This window comes from Nansenia antarctica, assembly GCF_963989245.1.
Source record: "Nansenia antarctica genome assembly, chromosome: 1".
NCBI classification, from domain to species: Eukaryota; Metazoa; Chordata; class Actinopteri; order Argentiniformes; family Microstomatidae; genus Nansenia; species Nansenia antarctica.
Window position 1 is genome coordinate 112,600,653 of NC_137674.1, and position 21,681 is coordinate 112,622,333.

General features: G+C 43.4%; 1 protein-coding gene across 1 annotated transcript in view; it reads right to left on the bottom strand.

Annotated features, from left to right (window-relative positions):
- LOC308156826 (receptor-type tyrosine-protein phosphatase S-like) overlaps positions 1 to 21,432 on the bottom strand; it is a gene marked incomplete at its 5' end in the record, with an annotated part of 165,722 nt that extends 144,290 nt beyond the window's left edge. The window contains one exon of the mRNA XM_080530268.1: positions 21,348 to 21,432. Within this exon, the coding sequence (XP_080386394.1) occupies positions 21,348 to 21,432 (85 nt within the window). The remainder of the gene's footprint in view (positions 1 to 21,347) is intronic.
- Positions 21,433 to 21,681: the final 249 nt, after the last annotated feature.

The following is a 21,681-nucleotide window of genomic DNA, read 5'->3' on the forward strand; positions in this document are numbered from 1 at the left end:
GATTACATTACATTGCAATGCAAACCCGTAAGCCATTTCCAGGCATCATAAAAAAGCTATAACTAAGTTACCCTGGGAACAGAGAAAAATGAATAAAGCCATTTTCTTTTAACAGCACAGGGCCAATGCCAATACACTATTCCCGCTAGATTTTTATTTTTATGTGCTCTGCAACATTACAACACAAACCATAGCGATCGAGTTGTGAGATTTCAAGGCAGGGCACTCAATAAAAATAATAGACCATTGTAGACCTAATGATTTATCATAAGCAGACGAACACAGCTTGGATCCATGTTTAAATTGTCTTGTTGCATGTTTTTCTTTTCTTTCGTTTGATTATTGAAATTAAAAAATAACATTGTCTACGTTCATCATTTCGCTCTGGAAGTCTGATCAGCACTCATGGAATGCCTCTTTGTCCAATCAAATTACTGGGTCCCTTTGTGACGTTGAACCCAGTGTGCACTCCGGCGCTCTCAGGGTGAATTGACGAACGCAGCCACCGTTGCGCTTCAGATGTTTGAGACGGTTTTAAGGAGGGGGGCGCGTTTGATGTGTCCACCACAGTCGCGCCTACTCCCTTTCAGATGGGGAATAAACACACAGCCTATGTTTATTAATATTACCTGTTACAATGTCCCGGTGCTGAAGGTTACATTCCGTGTGTCTGGTTAACCAAGTGATTTGACTTTTATCCTTTGGTCCATAGCTACTGGGATTAATGCTTAGCTGCGTTAAAACCTGTCAGTTACAATGTGTGTGTGTGTGTGTGTGTGTGTGTGTGTGTGTGTGTGTGCGTATTGGCGACGTGATGGCTACATGAAAAACATAATGTACTAAAATGAAAGCCTCGTCTAAGCCTCGCAATTATATAAAACCAAACTATTCTGAAATATATCAATAGACTAAATATAAGACAATCGTAACCTCAAACCACATGAAACCGAAACATCAAGGACTCCCCCCCTCTCTCTCTCCCTCTCTCCCCCCCCCCTCTCTCTCTTTCTCTCTCCCTCCCTCTCTCTCCCTCTCTCTCTCCCCCTCTCTCTCTCTCTCTCTCTCTCTCTCCCCCCCTCTCTCTCTCTCTCTCTCCCTCCCCCCCCCTCTCTCTGTCTCTCTCTCCCTCTCTCCACCCCCCCCCCTCTCTCTCTCTCTCTCTCTCTCTCTCTCTCTCTCTCTCTCTCTCTGTCTCTCTATACAAGCCAATCACTCAGCATTCAAGGTTCTTGGAATTGGATAATGATATTAAAAAAGGGTGTCGCCCGAACTATAAAAACTCGCAGAGACCCGCCAGCCCAACATCGGTATCACAGGCTGACTGACTCCACCTTTTAGTAAAACAATGGGAATAATAATAATAATAATAATAATAATAATATAATAATAATAATAATAATAATAATAATAATAATAATATTGCACCTCGAAAAATGTCAACCAGGTGTAACAACCACGACCCTCGGGGGGACACAAAAAGAAAAGAGAAAAAGGTGATCCACTTTTGCGCACACACACGCACACGCATCGTAGCCTGGTCACATACATACAATCCCCGTAAAAAAGGCAACACTGCCTGATATACTGACGGACATAGAAATGTGTTGAATACCAGGTGTTGAATGATCATTTCAAATCAGTAGGCTACTGATGCGCATCAAATGTGCCTGGGTGGGTAGGCTACAGCCTTAATCCTGGGGACATAATAACATATCAGTGTATAATATATCAGTGGGCTGCCACGCAAAGCACAGGCATCTCCTGGTTCGCTTCGTTAATGAACACCCCCGTGGAGAGACAGACAGGCACCTGCTACAGCGAGCATCCTCTCTCCCTCTCTCACCCCCTCAGAAGATGATTCAGAGGACCGTTATTTCCTTATAATAAGAGCTTTATTATAGCAGCCTATTGCCCGTTATTCACTCTACAGCTCCGTATGCACCAGAGATACACAGATAGATCATATAACACAGTAAAGTTGCAAGGTAATAAAGTTAATAAAGCAATACACTGACTATCACAATCAACAAAATGAAACGATATCATGGAACTATACAGACTATACATCTTGATCCAGCCAGCTACGGGAGAGAGAGGCTATATAACGGTCGCATCGCATCGCGCATACACACAGCAAGGGTTTTAAAGTGGACCTGATGCTGGGCAGTGCATACCCAGCCATGCATCACCTTGTCTTGAGATGTCTTAATTAACCAAAATTACAATTTTTGTCTGTCAAGATGTCTTTAAGTCGTCTTAAGTAGTGGTCAGACACAATCATTTGGGCAACCCGACTCCTCTATCAGTACCAGCACCTTTCTCTGCGGTACCAGCCGGGCTCCCGCTGCGCCCGTGTCCGTCGAACCAAAGCCCCCTCTAAAAAAGAGACATTTCATGACCAAGCCCCCTCTAAAAGAGAGACATTTCATGACCAAGCCCCCTCTAAAAGAGAGACATTTCATGCGGGTCCGTGCATGGACCGCTCTCTCTCTCTCCTCTCCTCCGCTCCCTTCTTGCAGTATTCCTGAGAGCTGCGCTTTCTTTGGGTACCAGTTGTGTGTTGCAACCCCCTTATAATACCATCATCTTCATTTAACAAGTCAGATATGCTCTATGCACACATGCACTCCTCTCTCCCGGGCTATCACCAACCCACATCACCGTCGCATTTCATTTCATTCTACTGAGAAAAATAACCAGTTGAAGATAAGATTGCATTTCTTATTTCCAGTCATTCAGTCAAGAGCGTTTTCAACATACAGGCAATGCAAAAAAAAAAGCTCCCTTGGAAAAAAAAGCAACTGTTCCTTACCTTTGTCTATAACGGTTGGGGAGTTATTTCTCTCTCTCATTCACAGCAAGAAAAAAACCCTCACATCTTCTTCTTGGATCAAATAAACAAATAAACCATAATCCTGTAAGAGTCCTTTGCTTGCTGCGGCAGATCCAGAGATAGATAGATGGTTTATGTCTGGAGAAAGTCAATGTTTCATAAAATCATTTAAAATCCCCCCGACAAGAAGCGCAGGTTATCGCCGGACCCTCCGTTCCCTGAGCCGCGCACGGAGAAACCACAGCTGTGTGTGTTTGGGGGGCTGGGGGGGTGATGTCATAGACCCCCCCCTCCTTCTCCTCCTCCTCTCCCCCTCCCTCCCTCCCTCCCTATCCACCCACCCACCCACCCACCCCCCCTTTACACGTATGGAGGACCAAGTCTGTCAAAATTAACAATAAATATATAGAAATGTATTTCGTTATACTGTGTGTATTCATTCATTTATTTGTTCATACATTCATTTATGTGTCTATATATTTATTTTTATTTTTTTAATATTTATTGCAGCTCCCTCCCTCCTCCCTTTCTCCCCCCCCCCCCCCTCCCCTCCCGTGCGCTCTTTTCTTTTTTCTCCCTTCCCATTATTGGCTGCGTTCGGAAACTCGCCTCTGAGAGCGCCGGAGCGCACACTGGGTCCGACGTCATAAAGGGATCGAGTCGTTTGATTGGACGAGAGGCTTTCCACGAGTGCTGGGTTAGATTCCAGAGCGAATTTCCGAACGCATCCGATTTTTTTCCTCTTCTTTGACGTGATGAAGTCATGCGGGGGTCCACGCCCAGACAACGGCTCCCGGCCAGTAGGACATGCAGCCTCTTTTCCCGGGATTATAAGGAGGTAACGGTTGCATGAAACAGACCAATGCACTAGAAAGGAGGGTTGGAAGACAACCTCCTATTATGGTCGTGCCGCCAGTTCGGTTTAAAGGGGTAGTGCAAAGGTTTGCAATGCTGTTGTGGATTAATAATGAGACTCAACATAGGACCTTGCTTTAAATCTATCTAGGTATAATATGTATTAAAGAAAATGGTCTTTCACAACTCGAGTTGGACCCAGCCTACTTAAGGTAGACTGATGTGCCCACTCACACACAAATGGTGAAATGGTAAATGCACTATATAGCGCCTTTTTTGCTGCTCCAAAGCGCTTGACAACACCAATGGCGGCAAGCTACCATGCAAGGCGCTGGCCCGCTCACTGGGAGCAATTTGGGGTTCAGTGTCTTGCCCAAGGACACTTCGACATGTGGCCAGCCGGGGCTCGAACCGCCGATCTGCCAACCTTGCGATCATTAGACGGCGGCTCTACCTCCTGAGACACAGCCGCCCCACACAACACATCTCTGATATTAAAACAGCGACAGGAGTCCATAATGCATTCCATAAGTGTTGGAACATTGGAACAATGTTGGACAGGGTCTTCATTTCACACTGTACACTGGGTCAACATAGTCACAACATTGATAACGAGTCTGCGTTCCATCACTGTCCTTGAACACACAGGAGCACCAGACTCCTAACAATGCCACACATGTGAAACATCCATTCCAAGACTCACCAGGAGAGATTATTGTAGAATTAGAAGTATTTCATCTTCTTTCTTTCAACTTTCTCCTGTTGTTTCTCCAGTAGCTACAAGGTGTTGAAGCCTTCTCCATCATATTCAACAATATGATATTCACCCAAAAGGGGACTAAAGTTAGTTAGTTAGTTTCCCTGACACACATTAACCTTGGTCCCACACACCGCAAATCACTTTTCTTTCGTTTTAGAGATTCCCAAGTCGAGGTGTACCACTCTTGACAAATTACGATTACATTTCATTTGGTTATATAAATGGTAAATGGTAAATGGACTGCACTTATATAGCACCTTTTTTGCTGCTCCAAAGCGCTTTACAACGGCCTCTCATTCACCCGTTCACACACACATTCACACACCAATGGCGGCATATAAGATATACAAGATTAGGAAGGATGTCATTACCACACTCTAAAAAAAGATTAGTTGAGAATATTAAAACATTCAAGGCAACCTTATGCACTAAGAATTTTGAGTTTGTTGTTCCAACTAAGAATTTTGAGTTTGTTGTTCCAATTAATATTACAATGTTGGTCCAACTCCTATTAGATCGTTGGTCCAACTCATATTAGATCGTTGGTCCAACTCCTATTAGATTGTTGGTCCAACTCATATTAGATTGTTGGTCCAACTAATTTAGAATGTTGGTCCAACTCATATTAGATTGTTGGTCCAACTGATATTAGATTGTTGGTCCAACTGATATTAGATTGTTGGTCCAACTAATATTAGATTGTTGGTCCAACTCATATTAGATTGTTGGTCCAACTCATATTAGATTGTTGGTCCAACTGATATTAGATTGTTGGTCCAACTGATATTAGATCGTTGGTCCAACTGATATTAGAATGTTGGTCCAACTAATATTAGATTGTTGGTCCAACTCATATTAGATTGTTGGTCCAACTGATATTAGATCGTTGGTCCAACTGATATTAGAATGTTGGTCCAACTCATATTAGATTGTTGGTCCAACTAATATTAGTTTGTCCTGTCAATGGTCATCACGTTTAAATATTCATTCTGCCAATGCAGATTTGTTTGTGCAATAAATGGTGTTGTTCACAGAACTACAAAAAGCTAATCGAGAATATAATCGTCTTTCTTTCCAGCCCATTCATTGGCCAAAATAATTAAATAACCTAAATTCCGAAATGAATCAATAACACTGTAGCGTGGATATGAATTGGACTCCGCACACTAAGTGTAATCACGCAAGCTCTAATTGACCGTTGCACGCCATCGAAGGCTGACACAGTCACAGTTCAAGGCACGGTTGTAGCTGGGGATATCCCCTTGAACTCGAACTACCCCATACTTCCCCCTGTACGACACATCTACGGTTTGACCCATAAAACGTACATAGAATGTGCCCATAATCCTTTGGGGCCGCTAATATGCAAATCAGTTGTGGCCAAGCGGCCAATCAATGAACAACAACAACAACACAGTGAACATAACAGTAGTGAACATAACAGTAGTGAACATAACAGTAGTGAACATCACAGTAGTGAACATAACAGTAGTAAACATAACAGTAGTGAACATAACAGCAGTGAACATAACAGTAGTGAACATCACAGTAGTGAACATCACAGTAGTGAACATCACAGTAGTGAACATCACAGTAGTGAACATCACAGTAGTGAACATCACAGTAGTGAACATCACAGTAGTGAACATCACAGTAGTGAACATAACAGTAGTGAACATAACAGTAGTGAACATAACAGTAGTGAACATAACAGTAGTGAACATAACAGTAGTGAACAACAGTAGTGAACATAACAGTAGTGAACAACAGTAGTGAACAACAGTAGTGAACATAACAGTAGTGAACATAACAGTAGTGAACATAACAGTAGTGAACACAACAGTAGTGAACATAACAGTAGTGAACAACAGTAGTGAACATAACAGTAGTGAACATCACAGTAGTGAACATCACAGTAGTGAACATAACAGTAGTGAACAACAGTAGTGAACATAACAGTAGTGAACATAACAGTAGTGAACATCACAGTAGTGAACATAACAGTAGTGAACATAACAGTAGTGAACATAACAGTAGTGAACATCACAGTAGTGAACAACAGTAGTGAACAACAGTAGTGAACAGTAGTGAACATCACAGTAGTGAACAACAGTAGTGAACATAACAGTAGTGAACAACAGTAGTGAACATAACAGTAGTGAACATCACAGTAGTGAACATAACAGTAGTGAACATAACAGTAGTGAACATCACAGTAGTGAACATAACAGTAGTGAACAACAGTAGTGAACATAACAGTAGTGAACATCACAGTAGTGAACATAACAGTAGTGAACAACAGTAGTGAACATAACAGTAGTGAACATCACAGTAGTGAACATAACAGTAGTGAACAACAGTAGTTAACATAACAGTAGTGGACATAACAGTAGAGAACATAACAGTAGTGGACATAACAGTAGTGAACAACAGTAGTGAACATAACAGTAGTGAACACAACAGTAGTGAACATAACAGTAGTGAACATAACAGTAGAGAACATAACAGTAGTGGACATAACAGTAGTGAACATAACAGTAGTGAACATAACAGTAGTGAACATAACAGTAGTGAACATCACAGTAGTGAACATCACAGTAGTGAACATAACAGTAGTGAACATAACAGTAGTGAACAAAACAGTAGTGAACATAACAGTAGTGAACATAACAGTAGTGAACATAACAGTAGTGAACATAACAGTAGTGAACATAACAGTAGTGAACATAGCTGTAGTGAACATAACAGTAGTGAACATAACAGTAGAGAACATAACAGTAGTGAACAGCAGTAGTGAACATAACAGTAGTGAACATAACAGTAGTGAACATCACAGTAGTGAACACAACAGTAGTGAACATAACGGTAGTGAACATCACAGTAGTGAACATAACAGTAGAGAACATAACAGTAGTGAACATAACAGTAGAGAACATAACAGTAGAGAACATAACAGTAGTGAACAGCAGTAGTGAACATAACAGTAGTGAACATAACAGTAGTGAACATCACAGTAGTGAACATAACAGTAGTGAACATAACAGTAGAGAACATCACAGTAGTGAACATAACAGTAGTGAACAGCAGTAGTGAACATAACAGTAGTGAACATCACAGTAGTGAACATCACAGTAGTGAACAACAGTAGTGAACATCACAGTAGTGAACAACAGTAGTGAACAACAGTTGTGAACATAACAGTAGTGAACATAACAGTAGTGAACATAACAGTAGTGGACATAACAGTAGTGAACAACAGTTGTGAACATAACAGTAGTGAACATAACAGTAGTGAACATCACAGTAGTGGACATAACAGTAGTGAACAACAGTAGTGAACATAACAGTAGTGAACACAACAGTAGTGAACATAACAGTAGTGAACACAACAGTAGTGAACAACAGTTGTGAACATAACAGTAGTGAACATAACAGTAGTGAACATCACAGTAGTGGACATAACAGTAGTGAACAACAGTAGTGAACATCACAGTAGTGAACATAACAGTAGTGAACATCACAGTAGTGAACATCACAGTAGTGAACATCACAGTAGTGAACATCACAGTAGTGAACATCACAGTAGTGAACATAACAGTAGTGAACATAACAGTAGTGAACATAACAGTAGTGAACAACAGTAGTGAACATAACAGTAGTGAACATAACAGTAGTGAACATAACAGTAGTGAACATAACAGTAGTGAACATAACAGTAGTGAACATAACAGTAGTGAACAACAGTAGTGAACATAACAGTAGTGAACATAACAGTAGTGAACATAACAGTAGTGAACATAACAGTAGTGAACATAACAGTAGTGAACATAACAGTAGTGAACATCACAGTAGTGAACAACAGTAGTGAACATAACAGTAGTGAACATCACAGTAGTGAACAACAGTAGTGAACATAACAGTAGTGAACATAACAGTAGTGAACATAACAGTAGTGAACATAACAGTAGTGAACATAACAGCAGTGAACATAACAGTAGTGAACATAACAGTAGTGAACATAACAGTAGTGAACATAACAGTAGAGAACATAACAGTAGTGAACAACAGTAGTGAACATAACAGTAGTGAACATAACAGTAGTGAACATAACAGTAGTAAACATAACAGTAGTGAACATAACAGTAGTGAACATAACAGTAGTGAACATAACAGTAGTGAACATAACAGTAGTGAACATAACAGTAGAGAACATGACAGTAGTGAACATAACAGTAGTGAACAACAGTAGAGAACAACAGTAGTGAACATAACAGTAGAGAACATAACAGTAGTGAACATAACAGTAGTGAACACAACAGTAGTGAACATCACAGTAGTGAACACAACAGTAGTGAACATAACAGTAGTGAACATAACAGTAGTGAACATAACAGTAGAGAACATAACAGTAGTGAACATAACAGTAGAGAACATGACAGTAGTGAACATAACAGTAGTGAACAACAGTAGAGAACAACAGTAGTGAACATAACAGTAGAGAACATAACAGTAGTGAACATAACAGTAGTGAACACAACAGTAGTGAACATCACAGTAGTGAACACAACAGTAGTGAACATAACAGTAGTGAACATAACAGTAGTGAACATAACAGTAGAGAACATAACAGTAGTGAACATAACAGTAGTGAACAACAGTAGTGAACATAACAGTAGAGAACATAACAGTAGTGAACATAACAGTAGTGAACACAACAGTAGTGAACATCACAGTAGTGAACACAACAGTAGTGAACATAACAGTAGTGAACATAACAGTAGTGAACACAACAGTAGTGAACATCACAGTAGTGAACATAACAGTAGTGAACATAACAGTAGAGAACATGACAGTAGTGAACACAACAGTAGTGAACATAACAGTAGTGAACATAACAGTAGTGAACATAACAGTAGTGAACATAACAGTAGTGAACAACAGTAGTGAACATAACAGTAGAGAACATAACAGTAGTGAACATAACAGTAGTGAACACAACAGTAGTGAACATCACAGTAGTGAACACAACAGTAGTGAACATAACAGTAGTGAACATAACAGTAGTGAACACAACAGTAGTGAACATCACAGTAGTGAACATAACAGTAGTGAACATAACAGTAGAGAACATGACAGTAGTGAACACAACAGTAGTGAACATAACAGTAGTGAACATAACAGTAGTGAACATCACAGTAGTGAACACAACAGTAGTGAACCTAACAGTAGTGAACATAACAGTAGTGAACACAACAGTAGTGAACATAACAGTAGTGAACATAACAGTAGTGAACATAACAGTAGTGAACAACAGTAGTGAACATAACAGTAGTGAACAACAGTAGTGAACATAACAGTAGTGAACATCACAGTAGTGAACATAACAGTAGTGAACATAACAGTAGTGAACATAACAGTAGTGAACATAACAGTAGTGAATATGACAGTAGTGAACATAACAGTAGTGAACATAACAGTAGTGAACAACAGTAGTGAACAAAACAGTAGTGAACATAACAGTAGGGAACATAACAGTAGTGAACATAACAGTAGTGAACATAACAGTAGTGAACATAACAGTAGTGAACAACAGTAGTGAACATAACAGTAGTGAATATGACAGTAGTGAACATAACAGTAGTGAACATCACAGTAGTGAACATAACAGTAGTGAACATAACAGTAGTGAACATAACAGTAGTGAACATAACAGTAGTGAACATAACAGTAGTGAACATAACAGTAGTGAACATAACAGTAGTGAACATAACAGTAGAGAACATAACAGTAGTGAACATAACAGTAGTGAACATAACTGTAGTGAACAACAGTAGTGAACATAACAGTAGTGAACATCACAGTAGTGAACATAACAGTAGTGAACATAACAGTAGTGAACATCACAGTAGTGAACATCACAGTAGTGAACATAACAGTAGTGAACATCACAGTAGAGAACATAACAGTAGTGAACAACAGTAGTGAACATAACAGTAGTGAACATAACAGTAGTGAACATCACAGTAGTGAACATAACAGTAGTGAACATCACAGTAGCCGTGACTAGCTAGCTGCTGTAACGCGTAACCAGGCAATAACATCCGCCACAATACAGAATTTCATCAATATTAATCAACTTCTATTCAGTGAGAACAATGCTCCTGATTTGTATTGTAGCTTGGATATTTATTGGACTCGCACACAATATAATCATGCAAGCTTTTATTAGTGCAGCAGATTAATGAAATAATCGTTCGCTTGGTGATACAAGCACCAAATTTGGCACACAAGTGCTTTGGGACCTACTCTCTCAGAAAAGTACGGTTTCCACTTGATAAAACAAAATGGCCACCATTTTTCAAGATGGCCGCCATTCGAAATTGATTCAAACAGCGTTTTTGACTGAATAATCCTATTTTGATGGCCTATACATTGAAATATATGTTTTTGAGTGTGAGAAATCCAATTCTGCATTTAGAATATCAAAATTATTGAATATTATGGTGATAAAATGGGAATTAAACTAAAAACACTCTCTTGGTGTTGTTTCCGATACGCAAAATACGCATATTGCATTTAAGCAGTGCTACAAATTTATTTAATTTTCTCATTTCAAAAAGGACACAAAATAACCAGAATGATTGAGCAATTTCCTAAAAGATGCATTAAAGACATTAGTTTCACTTTTGGCTATTGGACCTGTAAGCTACTTATCAAGGACCCCAATTGAAATAAGCCAGTGGCTTTCTTGGGTTTTTATCCTGTTAGTTGACCTTGTATGTAATATGTACTTTCATGTACCTACTTCTGCAAATCTTCTAATAAAGTTTTCAATCAATCAATCAATCAAGGCCACGTAGAGGCTGTCTTTGTCTCCCCCCCAATTTTTTGTTGTTGTATTTTGTATTATTATTATTATTATTATTATTATTATTATTATTATTATTATTATTATTATTATATTATTTTTTTCATTTATACTGTAGTTAGCGGAAACACAGAAAACATGTCCAAGCATAGGCTGCATTGTACAATTCTGAGCAAAACATGGCTGGCAATCATGGCTGTTTCTTCTTTTAGTCCTCACATTCACAGGCACACAACTGGGTACACTTCAGGCCGAATCGATAACATTTGCATCGTCCTCTGCATTCAGTCTTGCAGCCGCATTTCGTCAACTGCTCACACGTCTGAACAATCGGTGGAAGGGTTGTCCAGACCACTTGCCAGACCTCACCATCTTTTTTCCAGCCCCAGTTGGCAGGGCTTTCAATTTGCATTTTGCACACTGTTGCCTGGCCCCATATGCAGGCAGCTTGGAAGGCAGGCCGTTTCACATGCTGAACGAGGGATGCGCTTGTCGGTGGAATGGCATCATAAGACCTTTGCTTCCGCGCAAATAATTCTAGTCTTGCCTCATCAACCTTGCCTGTAGTGCTCTGCTTGTCAAACATGGTGATGACAAACTTCTCAAGGATGTTGAGGTCTGCATCTTCATGATAGGTGGGTACTGACTGAGCTTTTTGAAGACAGGGCTCACTTCAGGGCAAACCTCCCATGCTTGCCATGCCGTTTTTTTGCCTTTGCCACGAAAAGCTGACACAACATCACAGCCAGTGAAGGTGTGAAAGAACAGCATGCCACTGGATTTCTCTGGGCCAAGAGAAAGCACCATGTCATGGATAGGCAACCACTTAATGGACTGACCTTGGCCAAATTCTACCCAAAGCCTTACTAAGCCTGCATCCTGAAGAGTCGCAAAAACATTGACTGCAACAACAAGAATATCTGTGTCGCATGCCTTGATCAACACAGACTTCATCTGTTGCTTGGCTGCATGAAGAGTATGTATGAAGATTCTGGAGTCAGCTTCCTCATGGTTACATGGACTTAAGCCTTCAAGGCTGATGGGCTTGTTTGATAGAGCCTGCTCCCCTTTGGTCACAACTATGACATTGTTGAGACACAGGGTCACTATCTTGTCTAGCTAGGAACATGAAGAGCTCAGTCTTGTTGTTGCTGTCTCGCAGGAAGCTTTTCCAGTTGGGTGGCAGTTTGTTTTTGTCTGTCACTCTTCGTCGACCTCCCATACCTCTGTTTGACCTAGTTTCAGCCTTCAGGCTTGAAGTCCAGTAGACATCAAAAATGATATCTGTTCGCTCATACTTTGATGAGTAGGTCTGGATTTTTGGAACTACATCCTGGACAGCATATTCCTCAAAGGTCTTTGATGTCGTAGGAGACAATGAATGCACAAGAGAGGAACCATCAATGATAATGGCATCACATTCTGGTTGTTTGTCAGGAGGAGAAATGGTAGCTTCCAGAATTTTTGAAAGCTGAGACTTCTGGCCAGAGTGGAGTTTCCCTGTGTCACTCAGTGCAGCAGGGAAAGGTTGATTCTCATGCTTAAAGAACTCAAGCAGGTCACACTCTCGTGATTGGCACGATATAAAAAGCTGCGAGAACAGACGACAGTCATCTTTGAGTACCTGCTTCTTCATGTCACTGGAAGCTGCAGCTGCCTCTTGGCGAAATAAGTCGGCTTTGTTCTTTTTAATGGGCTTATAGAAGGAACCCTCATCCCCCAGACCATTGAAAAAGTCTCTGAAGGCAGCTTGACCTTTCTCAAAGTGAGTTCTTACAAGCTCAGCAGCACTGGGATGTGCGATGGTTTTTGTGTCCAATGTGAGCAGATCTTTGGACTCTTCCTGGAAAGGATTGCCCAGATCCTTCATCACATCAAACAACTTTTGGACCTTGTCAGTGAAGGACTTCTGAGACTGACTGGTCTGCTCATGATGCCTGACATCTTTGTTTGCTTCTTTGACTTGAGATGCCAACTCATACTGGTTGACTAACTGGCTAACTTCTGGTCCAGACACCATCCACCGCCTCAATGCAGATGGATCCTCTGTAAGGCCAATGGCACCACCATCACCTTTAACAACTGCATTGGCCTGCTCGTGAGCTTGGTCAATGGGTAAGCCTGAGAACTCCCTGTGAGTCTTGTGGACCACAAACTTTCCAAGCTGAAATTCATGGAAAACCTGAGGATGAGTTTGCTCCAAAGACGCCAATTGACACAATTGAGTTCCAGTAAGGATACATTCATTTTGATGTTTGGACCATTAACCCATTTCTGTTCATTCAAGTTCTACTCCAAAAAACGTTATTTTGCATCTGATGAGGCGGCCATCTTGAAAAGTGGCAGCCATCTTGGATTTTCAGCTGGAAACCGTACTTTTCTTAGAAAGTACATCCTGGACATCATTTGTGCCAAATTTGGTGCTTGTATCACCAAGTGAACGATTCTTATGAAATATTGATTTAATCTGCTGCACTAATTGGACATCAACCGACATTAGAACTTTGACACATTGATACGGCTGCAGCTTGAATTATCCCCTTGAACTTGGAACTACCCCATACTTTCCCCTGTACAACACAGTCACGGTATGACCCACCAAACTCACATAAATTGTGCCCAGAATCCTTTGGGGCCACTAATATGCAAATCAGTTGTGGCCAAGCGGCCAATAAAAAAAATGCGTTGAGGTCTGAGCTGCCTTGTGCGCATGCGCTGCTGTTATACCAACGAACCAGATGTGCCAACAACGAATTGCAATTTCAGTTTATTCACAATTGTATGTTTAGAACTTATTGGGGTCCATTCCATTCCTCTGATGTACATTTTTACATTCACTCATAGTAATTTAAATGTTCCTGTCTGAACAATTCAGAATACTAACTCTACTGAATAAAGCGTAGTTGTTTTTTTTTTACAGTGCAACAAGATAAGTGATGGCAGTATATATAATACACATATAATAATAATACATTATTTATAATATATTCACTAATAAAGTGAGAAAAGTATCTTACAAGATCCTTCACTGATGTTATCCTTGTAACGATCATATTTCTAAATACATAACGAATGTAGAATTAATGAACATTTTGAAACGTGAATTTGAATAGAATCTGTCTATTCGGTTGTTAAGTCTGACGTCAAATGTGAGGTTTAGCAATTTCCGGGTCCAAACCAGAAATTCCCTGCACCAGAGTACCAGTGTACTAAAGCACCAGAGTACCAGTGTACTAAAGCACCAGAGTACCAGTGTACTAAAGCACCAGAGTACCAGTGTACTAAAGCACCAGAGTACCAGTGTATTAAAGCACCAGAGTACCAGTGTACTAAAGCACCAGAGTACCAGTGTACTAAAGCACCAGAGTACCAGTGTATTAAAGCACCAGAGTACCAGTGTACTAAAGCACCAGAGTACCAGCGTACTAAAGCGGTAGAATGACAGTTCAATCGTTTTTTAGACTGGGATCTATTCATACAAGGGACGCAGCACTTTCCCGATTTTCCCAAATTGTCAGCGTCTTTGAGCCTGGGAAAAGCGCTATACAAATAAAATGAATTATTATTATTACTGCCGCATTTCGAAGAGAGTGCCTCAGCCAACGTTCGCCCCGGAAACACGTCACGACTTAACAACCGAATAGTCACTTAGTTGGTGATTGCTGTGAAATTGCAGCTTGCACCTTTGAAATAACACATCCTGTTCCTCAGTCATGACTAAATAAATACATAAATAAATAACTACATAACTACATAACTGACATTCAGTTCAGTCCAGTTCCTGGGATGTTCCCCTGGGTCTGGACCCTCCTAGCCAACAGCCGGGCCTCTCAGTGACATCTATCCAGTATGAATGAGACGACTACTAGAGCATGTTAGCTGGTACACTGTCGTCCTAATTAAGTGTCCTATCCTACCATGTGGTGTGAGTGACCTTCCCCTCTGCATACTGATGAGACTGGGACTCTGCTGCCTCCAGGAGACTAGCACCCCTCCTCTCCTCTCCTCTCCTCTCCTCTCCTCTCCTCCCCTCTCCCTTCCTCTCCTCTCCCCTCCTCTCCTCTCCTCTCCTCTCTTCTCTCCTCTCCTCTCCTCTCCCTTCCTCTCCTCTCCTCTCCTCTCCTCTCCTCTCCTCTCCTCTCCTCTCCCTTCCTCTCCTCTCCCCTCCTCTCCCTTCCTCTCCCTTCCTCTCCTCTCCTCGCCTCTCCTCTCCTCTCCTCTCCCCCCTCTCTCCTCTCCTCTCCCTTCCTCTCCTCTCTCCCTTCCCCTCCCTTCCTCTCCTCTCCTCTCCCCTTCCTCTCCTCCCCTCTCCTCCCCTCTCCTCTCCTCTCCCTTCCTTTCCTCTCCCCTTCCCTTCCCCTCTCCTCCCCTCTCCTCTCCTCTCTCATCTCCTTCTATTCCTGGCCTCTTGACCTCCCCCTGACCCCCTCTCTTTCTCTCTCTCGCCCTGATCCTTCCTCTTATAGCCTCACACCTCAGTGTGAGGGGAGAGCACACATCAATCAAGAGGGGCTAGATGAGAGCTTTAATTAGACGGGGAGAGATATTGTCTGTCACCTCCAGATGAAGGGGAGCTGGGGCCGACCGGCAATCAGCGACTCGACGTTGTGATGGAAGTCGGGATAGCGCCTGTCTGTCCACCGATTGGACACGACGAACGCGAAGCGTTATCTCATGTTAACAAGATGTTACGTGCTCCGATCGGGATTGGTGATAGCACCGTCTTAATATGGAGGAGTCGTTCAGATGAAATGAGTCCAATCCAATCGAAAGTCCAATCTAGACTAGGGTGTTTATGTAGTAGTGTGCTGCTGCGGGCTAACTGGTGTTAGCCGCTAAGCTAGCTAGCTAAGAGCGATCTGTACGGGCTGACTTCTGTAGGGGATGATAGATTGTGGTATGATTGGTTTTTTTGACAAGGGCAAGGGTCGCTGCAAGGCTAGGGCTTTACTTGAGGATTTGATTTCATACCCAAGCATAGAATTAATTAGCTAATATGACCTCTCACCTCTCTCTTCGGCTGCGTTCGTAAATTCGCTGGAGCCGGAGCGCACGCTGGGTTCAACGTCATAAAGGAGCCAAGTGATTTGATTGGACGAGAGGCGGTCACGTGGACGCTACGGCACTCTCAGAGCTAATTTACGAACGTGGCCTCAATGAGAGAGTTTTTCACAATATTCAAAATGGCTGCTTTTCAAATTAATAATAATGATAATAATAATAATAACTTTAATTTATATAGCGTCTCTGAAAAAACCCAAGGACGCCTGACAATTCTAAGGGAATGATCAGACAGACAAACAGAAAACAAACAAAAAAAAATTGACTCACAGATTCGTGACGGGTGATACAAGCGAATCTACCGTAACAGTAAGGCACCTGGTTTTTGACTTCTTAATCCGTTTGAAGTTAATATAATTAGATGTTCGATGAAATTTCAATTTCAAATTGCACAAGACTTCTTAATCACAGAGGAGACCGTCACATCACAGCTTTGGAGAAACCTGATGCTACAAAACCATCATCACACCGTCAAAAGATAATACATGGGATCCCACACAGAAAGCCATGCATTACTGAATAATAATAATAGTCTTGTGAATGACAGGAAATCTAATGAGACAAAACATATTTTTCAACTGCTTTTCAAGGAAAATATCCATCATCCTTATGGCCCTGTCTCGCGAAAATATTCTTTCATCATTTCTTCTGAAGCAGTCAAATTATGGAAACAAGCGTGATTCGATGACAAGAGAATCGCATGAGAGGCGTAGACTAACTGTTAAATTATCCATTTTAAATACCATATCTAGAGTATTGTTTACCATAAATGCACTTTGCGTAACGTCTCATCCTGTGTGTTCGTTTTGTTTGGCTTTGTTATTCGTTTATCGTTTCCTGTTTATTCCCGTGTCTCTCACGGTGTGTCTCCTGCTCCAGACAGTTCTCTCTACCTGCTCTGGAGTGTTTCCCGCCTGTGTGACTGTCTCCTCCGCCCTGATTGGCTTCACCTGTTCCCCATCGTCCTTCCCTGTGTGTTTAGTCTGTGTGTTCTCTTGTCTCGGTGCCAGCTCCTCAGCCTACCTCAGTGTCTTAACGTCCCAGCAGTTTCCTAGTGTTTGTGTTCCTCCTAGTCTTTCATCTCTGGGTGTTTTTTTGACTCTGTTTTCTGTCTACTACTTATGGGATTATAAGGCAGCCTCGTGAATAGATATGACTTGTGTACTGAACCCTGTTCTGCCTACAACTTCCTGGATTATACACCTTGCCTCTGACTGAGTACCTGTGAACCCAACTTGAAAGTTGAAAGTAAAGACAATTTTTCTGATTCACAAGTTTTTGTTTCGCCTGTGAGTCATGCGTTTGAATCTAAGCCTAAATTACTTCAGTTGCGATACTTTGTTTACTATAACTGCACACATTCCATGTTTATTGTATCTAACATGGTAAATGGTAAATGGTAAATAGACTGCACTTATATAGCGCCTTTTTTGCTGCTCCAAAGCGCTTTACAACGGCCTCTCATTCACCCATTCACACACACACCACTTCATGTCTTGCCCAAGGACACTTCGACATGTGGCAAGCCGGGGCTCGAACCGCCGATCTGCCAACCTTGTGATCATTAGACTGCGGCTCTACCTCCTGAGACACAGCCTCTACCTCCTGAGACACAGCCTCTACCTCCTGAGACACAGCCTCTACCTCCCGAGACACAGCCTCTACCTCCTGAGACACAGCCTCTACCTCCTGAGACACAGCCTCTACCTCCTGAGACACAGCCTCTACCTCCTGAGACACAGCCTCTACCTCCTTAGACACAGCCTCTACCTCCTGAGACACAGCCTCTACCTCCTGAGACACAGCCTCTACCTCCTGAGACACAGCCTCTACCTCCTGAGACACAGCCTCTACCTCCTGAGACACAGTCTCTACCTCCTGAGACACAGCCTCTACCTCCTGAGACACAGCCTCTACCTCCTGAGACACAGCCTCTACCTCCTGAGACACAGCCTCTACCTCCTTAGACACAGCCTCTACCTCCTGAGACACAGCCTCTACCTCCTGAGACACAGCCTCTACCTCCTGAGACACAGCCTCTACCTCCTGAGACACAGCATCTACCTCCTGAGACACAGCCTCTACCTCCTGAGACACAGCCTCTACCTCCTGAGACACAGCCTCTACCTCCTGAGACACAGCCTCTACCTCCTTAGACACAGCCTCTACCTCCTGAGACACAGCCTCTACCTCCTGAGACACAGCCTCTACCTCCTGAGACACCGCCTCTACCTCCTGAGACACAGCCTCTACCTCCTGAGACACAGCCTCTACCACCTGAGCCACAGCCTCTACCTCCTGAGACACAGCCTCTACCTCCTGAGACACAGCCTCTACCACCTGAGCCACAGCCTCTACCTCCTGAGACACAGCCTCTACCTCCTGAGACACAGCCTCTACCTCCTGAGACACAGCCTCTACCACCTGAGCCAAAGCCTCTACCTCCTGAGACACAGCCTCTACCTCCTGAGACACAGCCTCTACCTCCTGAGACACAGCCTCTCCCTCCTGAGACACAGCCTCTACCTCCTGAGACACAGCCTCTACCTCCTGAGACACAGCCTCTACCTCCTGAGACACAGCCTCTACCTCCTGAGACACAGCCACAGGCAACATCACCTCAGTTATCTCTATATTACATTACAGTCAGAATACCGTCTGTATACTGTATACTGTATCTGCACCATCTTAGGTCTTTGTGGCTCTAACACCGACGACACCGGAGCAACTAGAGATGATGGAGGGCGTCTGGTTGCATCTGGTTCAGGCAACAACACTGAGTGGGAGAGGCGCTGTGAGAAGCGCTGTACAGGAGACAAATGGTCCGTGGTACGGGCCATCACGGCTGTGTGAGGGCGCTGGTGTAAGCAGGAGCTATTGAGATGCACTCGCCTCATTAGGTTGAGGAGTACTCTGAGTAGAGTGTGTGTGCCTCAGTGTGTGTGTGTGTGTGTGTGTGTGTGTGTGTGTGTGTAGAGTGTGTGTGACAGGTAGAGCTCATTCTCTCTCACTCATAATCCCTCTTTCTTTCTCGCTTCCTTGTTCTGTTTCTTTTCCGATTTTCTCTCCGTTCCTCTCCTCCGCCGCTCTTTGTCTGTTGGTTCGTCGGTCTGTCTGTATGTCTGTCTGTCTGTCTATCTGTCTGTGTGTCTGCCTGTCTGTTTGTCTGTCCGCCTGCCTGCCTGCCTGTCTGTCTGTCTCTCCACTTCCTGCTTATGTTCCGTGAGCATATCTATAGCAACAGCCTTACAGGATGTGCAGGTGGGCGAGGTGAATGTGTGAATGTCCCTAAAGAAAACCTGATGATGTGAAGAGAGATTCAGAATCTCTCCTCTTGCCTTGTAGAGCATGTCACCTCCTCCGTGTATATTTCCGAACCCCATAGAAACAGTTTTAGATACATTCAAAATGCTCAACCGGTATGAGCTCATATACTGCAAGCACTAGCTGGTATGAAGACAATAGTTGTCATCTGTTGTGTAATTGGGAAGCATGCTTCAACCCCCATGTAATATAACACGAATGTAAGAATAAGGTACTGTTATGTAACAACACATTTGAACTTGATGTTTTTCCCAAAGCCCAAAAAAAAGCCTAAATGTTTAATTCCTTTTGGAGTGTGGCTTAAAAACAAACAAAAACCAGCATCTTGACTAGAAGCCTTGGCTGACAGCACCAACAAACACTTTGCAGAATGCCTGTCTCGAAACGGGTCTGGGCACACAAACCACAAAGGGAAGGTGGACAAAATGACTACCTGTAGGCTGTACAAGGCCGTGAGACGGTGGCTATGGGGATGCCCGGACAAAAGTTACGATTTGTTTTTTGGGATATTCCAGGGACGTGTTGAAATGTATAATCGCATATTTGTATTTACTGTGGGTACACTATGCTATATACTATGTGGACCTATCGATTTAGCGCTACCCAGAGCGACCACCGGCCTTGCTACCAAAGCAAGCACCCAAACCCCCGCCGACCTCGTCGGCCTTGCACCCCCCCCCCCCCCACCAACGTGTTGGTTCTGGCACCAGGCCTGATCCCTCTCTACATGACTCAGAGAGTCAGACCGACTCATCGCGCCACATTTGTTGCTCGACCTTGGATGCCCTCTTTCCCCGCTACCGTTAGCAAATCTACAAAAACACATTGCTGTCACACTGGTGGGGTGATCTTGATGAGGTGCGGCGTCTCCAACAACAACACCACCACCACCCTGTCACTTCTGCAAAACATCACCCCCTAGGGGGTGGGGGGGGGGTTGGGGGAAACAACCTACAGATCACACATTTCATTCCGGTGCTCTGCGGCTCCGTGGGTAGAGCATGGCGCGTCGGCGGGAACAACAAGGTTGCGGATGCGATTCCCCAGCCGGGATCCTATACTTTATAAACTGAAAGATGTTATACGACTTGTATACGACTCACTCGCTTTGCATAGAAACGTCAGCTAAAGGGCATGTGTTTTACCTTCTATGTTTCGTCCTTGCGTGTGGCGGCTCCCCTGTTCATTTTAACACCGTCATATTTCTCCTCAGACAGGTCTTTTAATGTCTCAGTGTTTCATGACAGCAGCAACTCCCCTCTGCAATACCTCCCCCCCTCCCCCACCTCTCCACCACCTCCCCCCCTCCCCCACCTCTCCACCACCTCCCCACCTCTCCACCTCCCCCCAACTCCCCCACCTCCCCACCCAATACCTCCCACCCCAACCCCCCCCACCTCTCCACCTCCCCCCCCTCTCCACCTCTCCACCTCCCACCACCTCTCCCCACCTCCCCCACCTCCCTGTTTCGAGCTTCTCCGTCTATCAGTGGTTTATATCACATGCTGCCTTGCCCCCCCCCCCCCCTTGCCCCCCCCCCCCAAGGATGGAGCGCCGAATATAGCAACGCGACGATAAGCGCTCCTAATGAGCGCTCGGTTGCTATGAAACAAAACCTTGAGACAGTTGGTTAATCGTTCATTTACGAAACGACGACGACACAAAGACACCAAACACCTCTCCTGGGTTTATTGCCTGCATGAGCCTCATCAGGTTCCGTGTCAGACGCATGTTCGAGGCGTGTTTTATGCGTGTTCTGTGCCTGTAGCGTCACGTCTATGCGCGCCAGTCCCCCGGTCGGTCCGGGACTGATAGCCCGCTGTTCCACCTGTCACAGCCCTTCTCTGGCTAAATTAAAGCGGACACCCTCTCTTGTGATTGGTGAATTCAACTGTCAATCACGGCCTTCAACCAGTCAAAGTAGTACATAAGAGTAGTCATAAATGGTAAATGGTAAAATGGTAAATGGACTGCACTTAT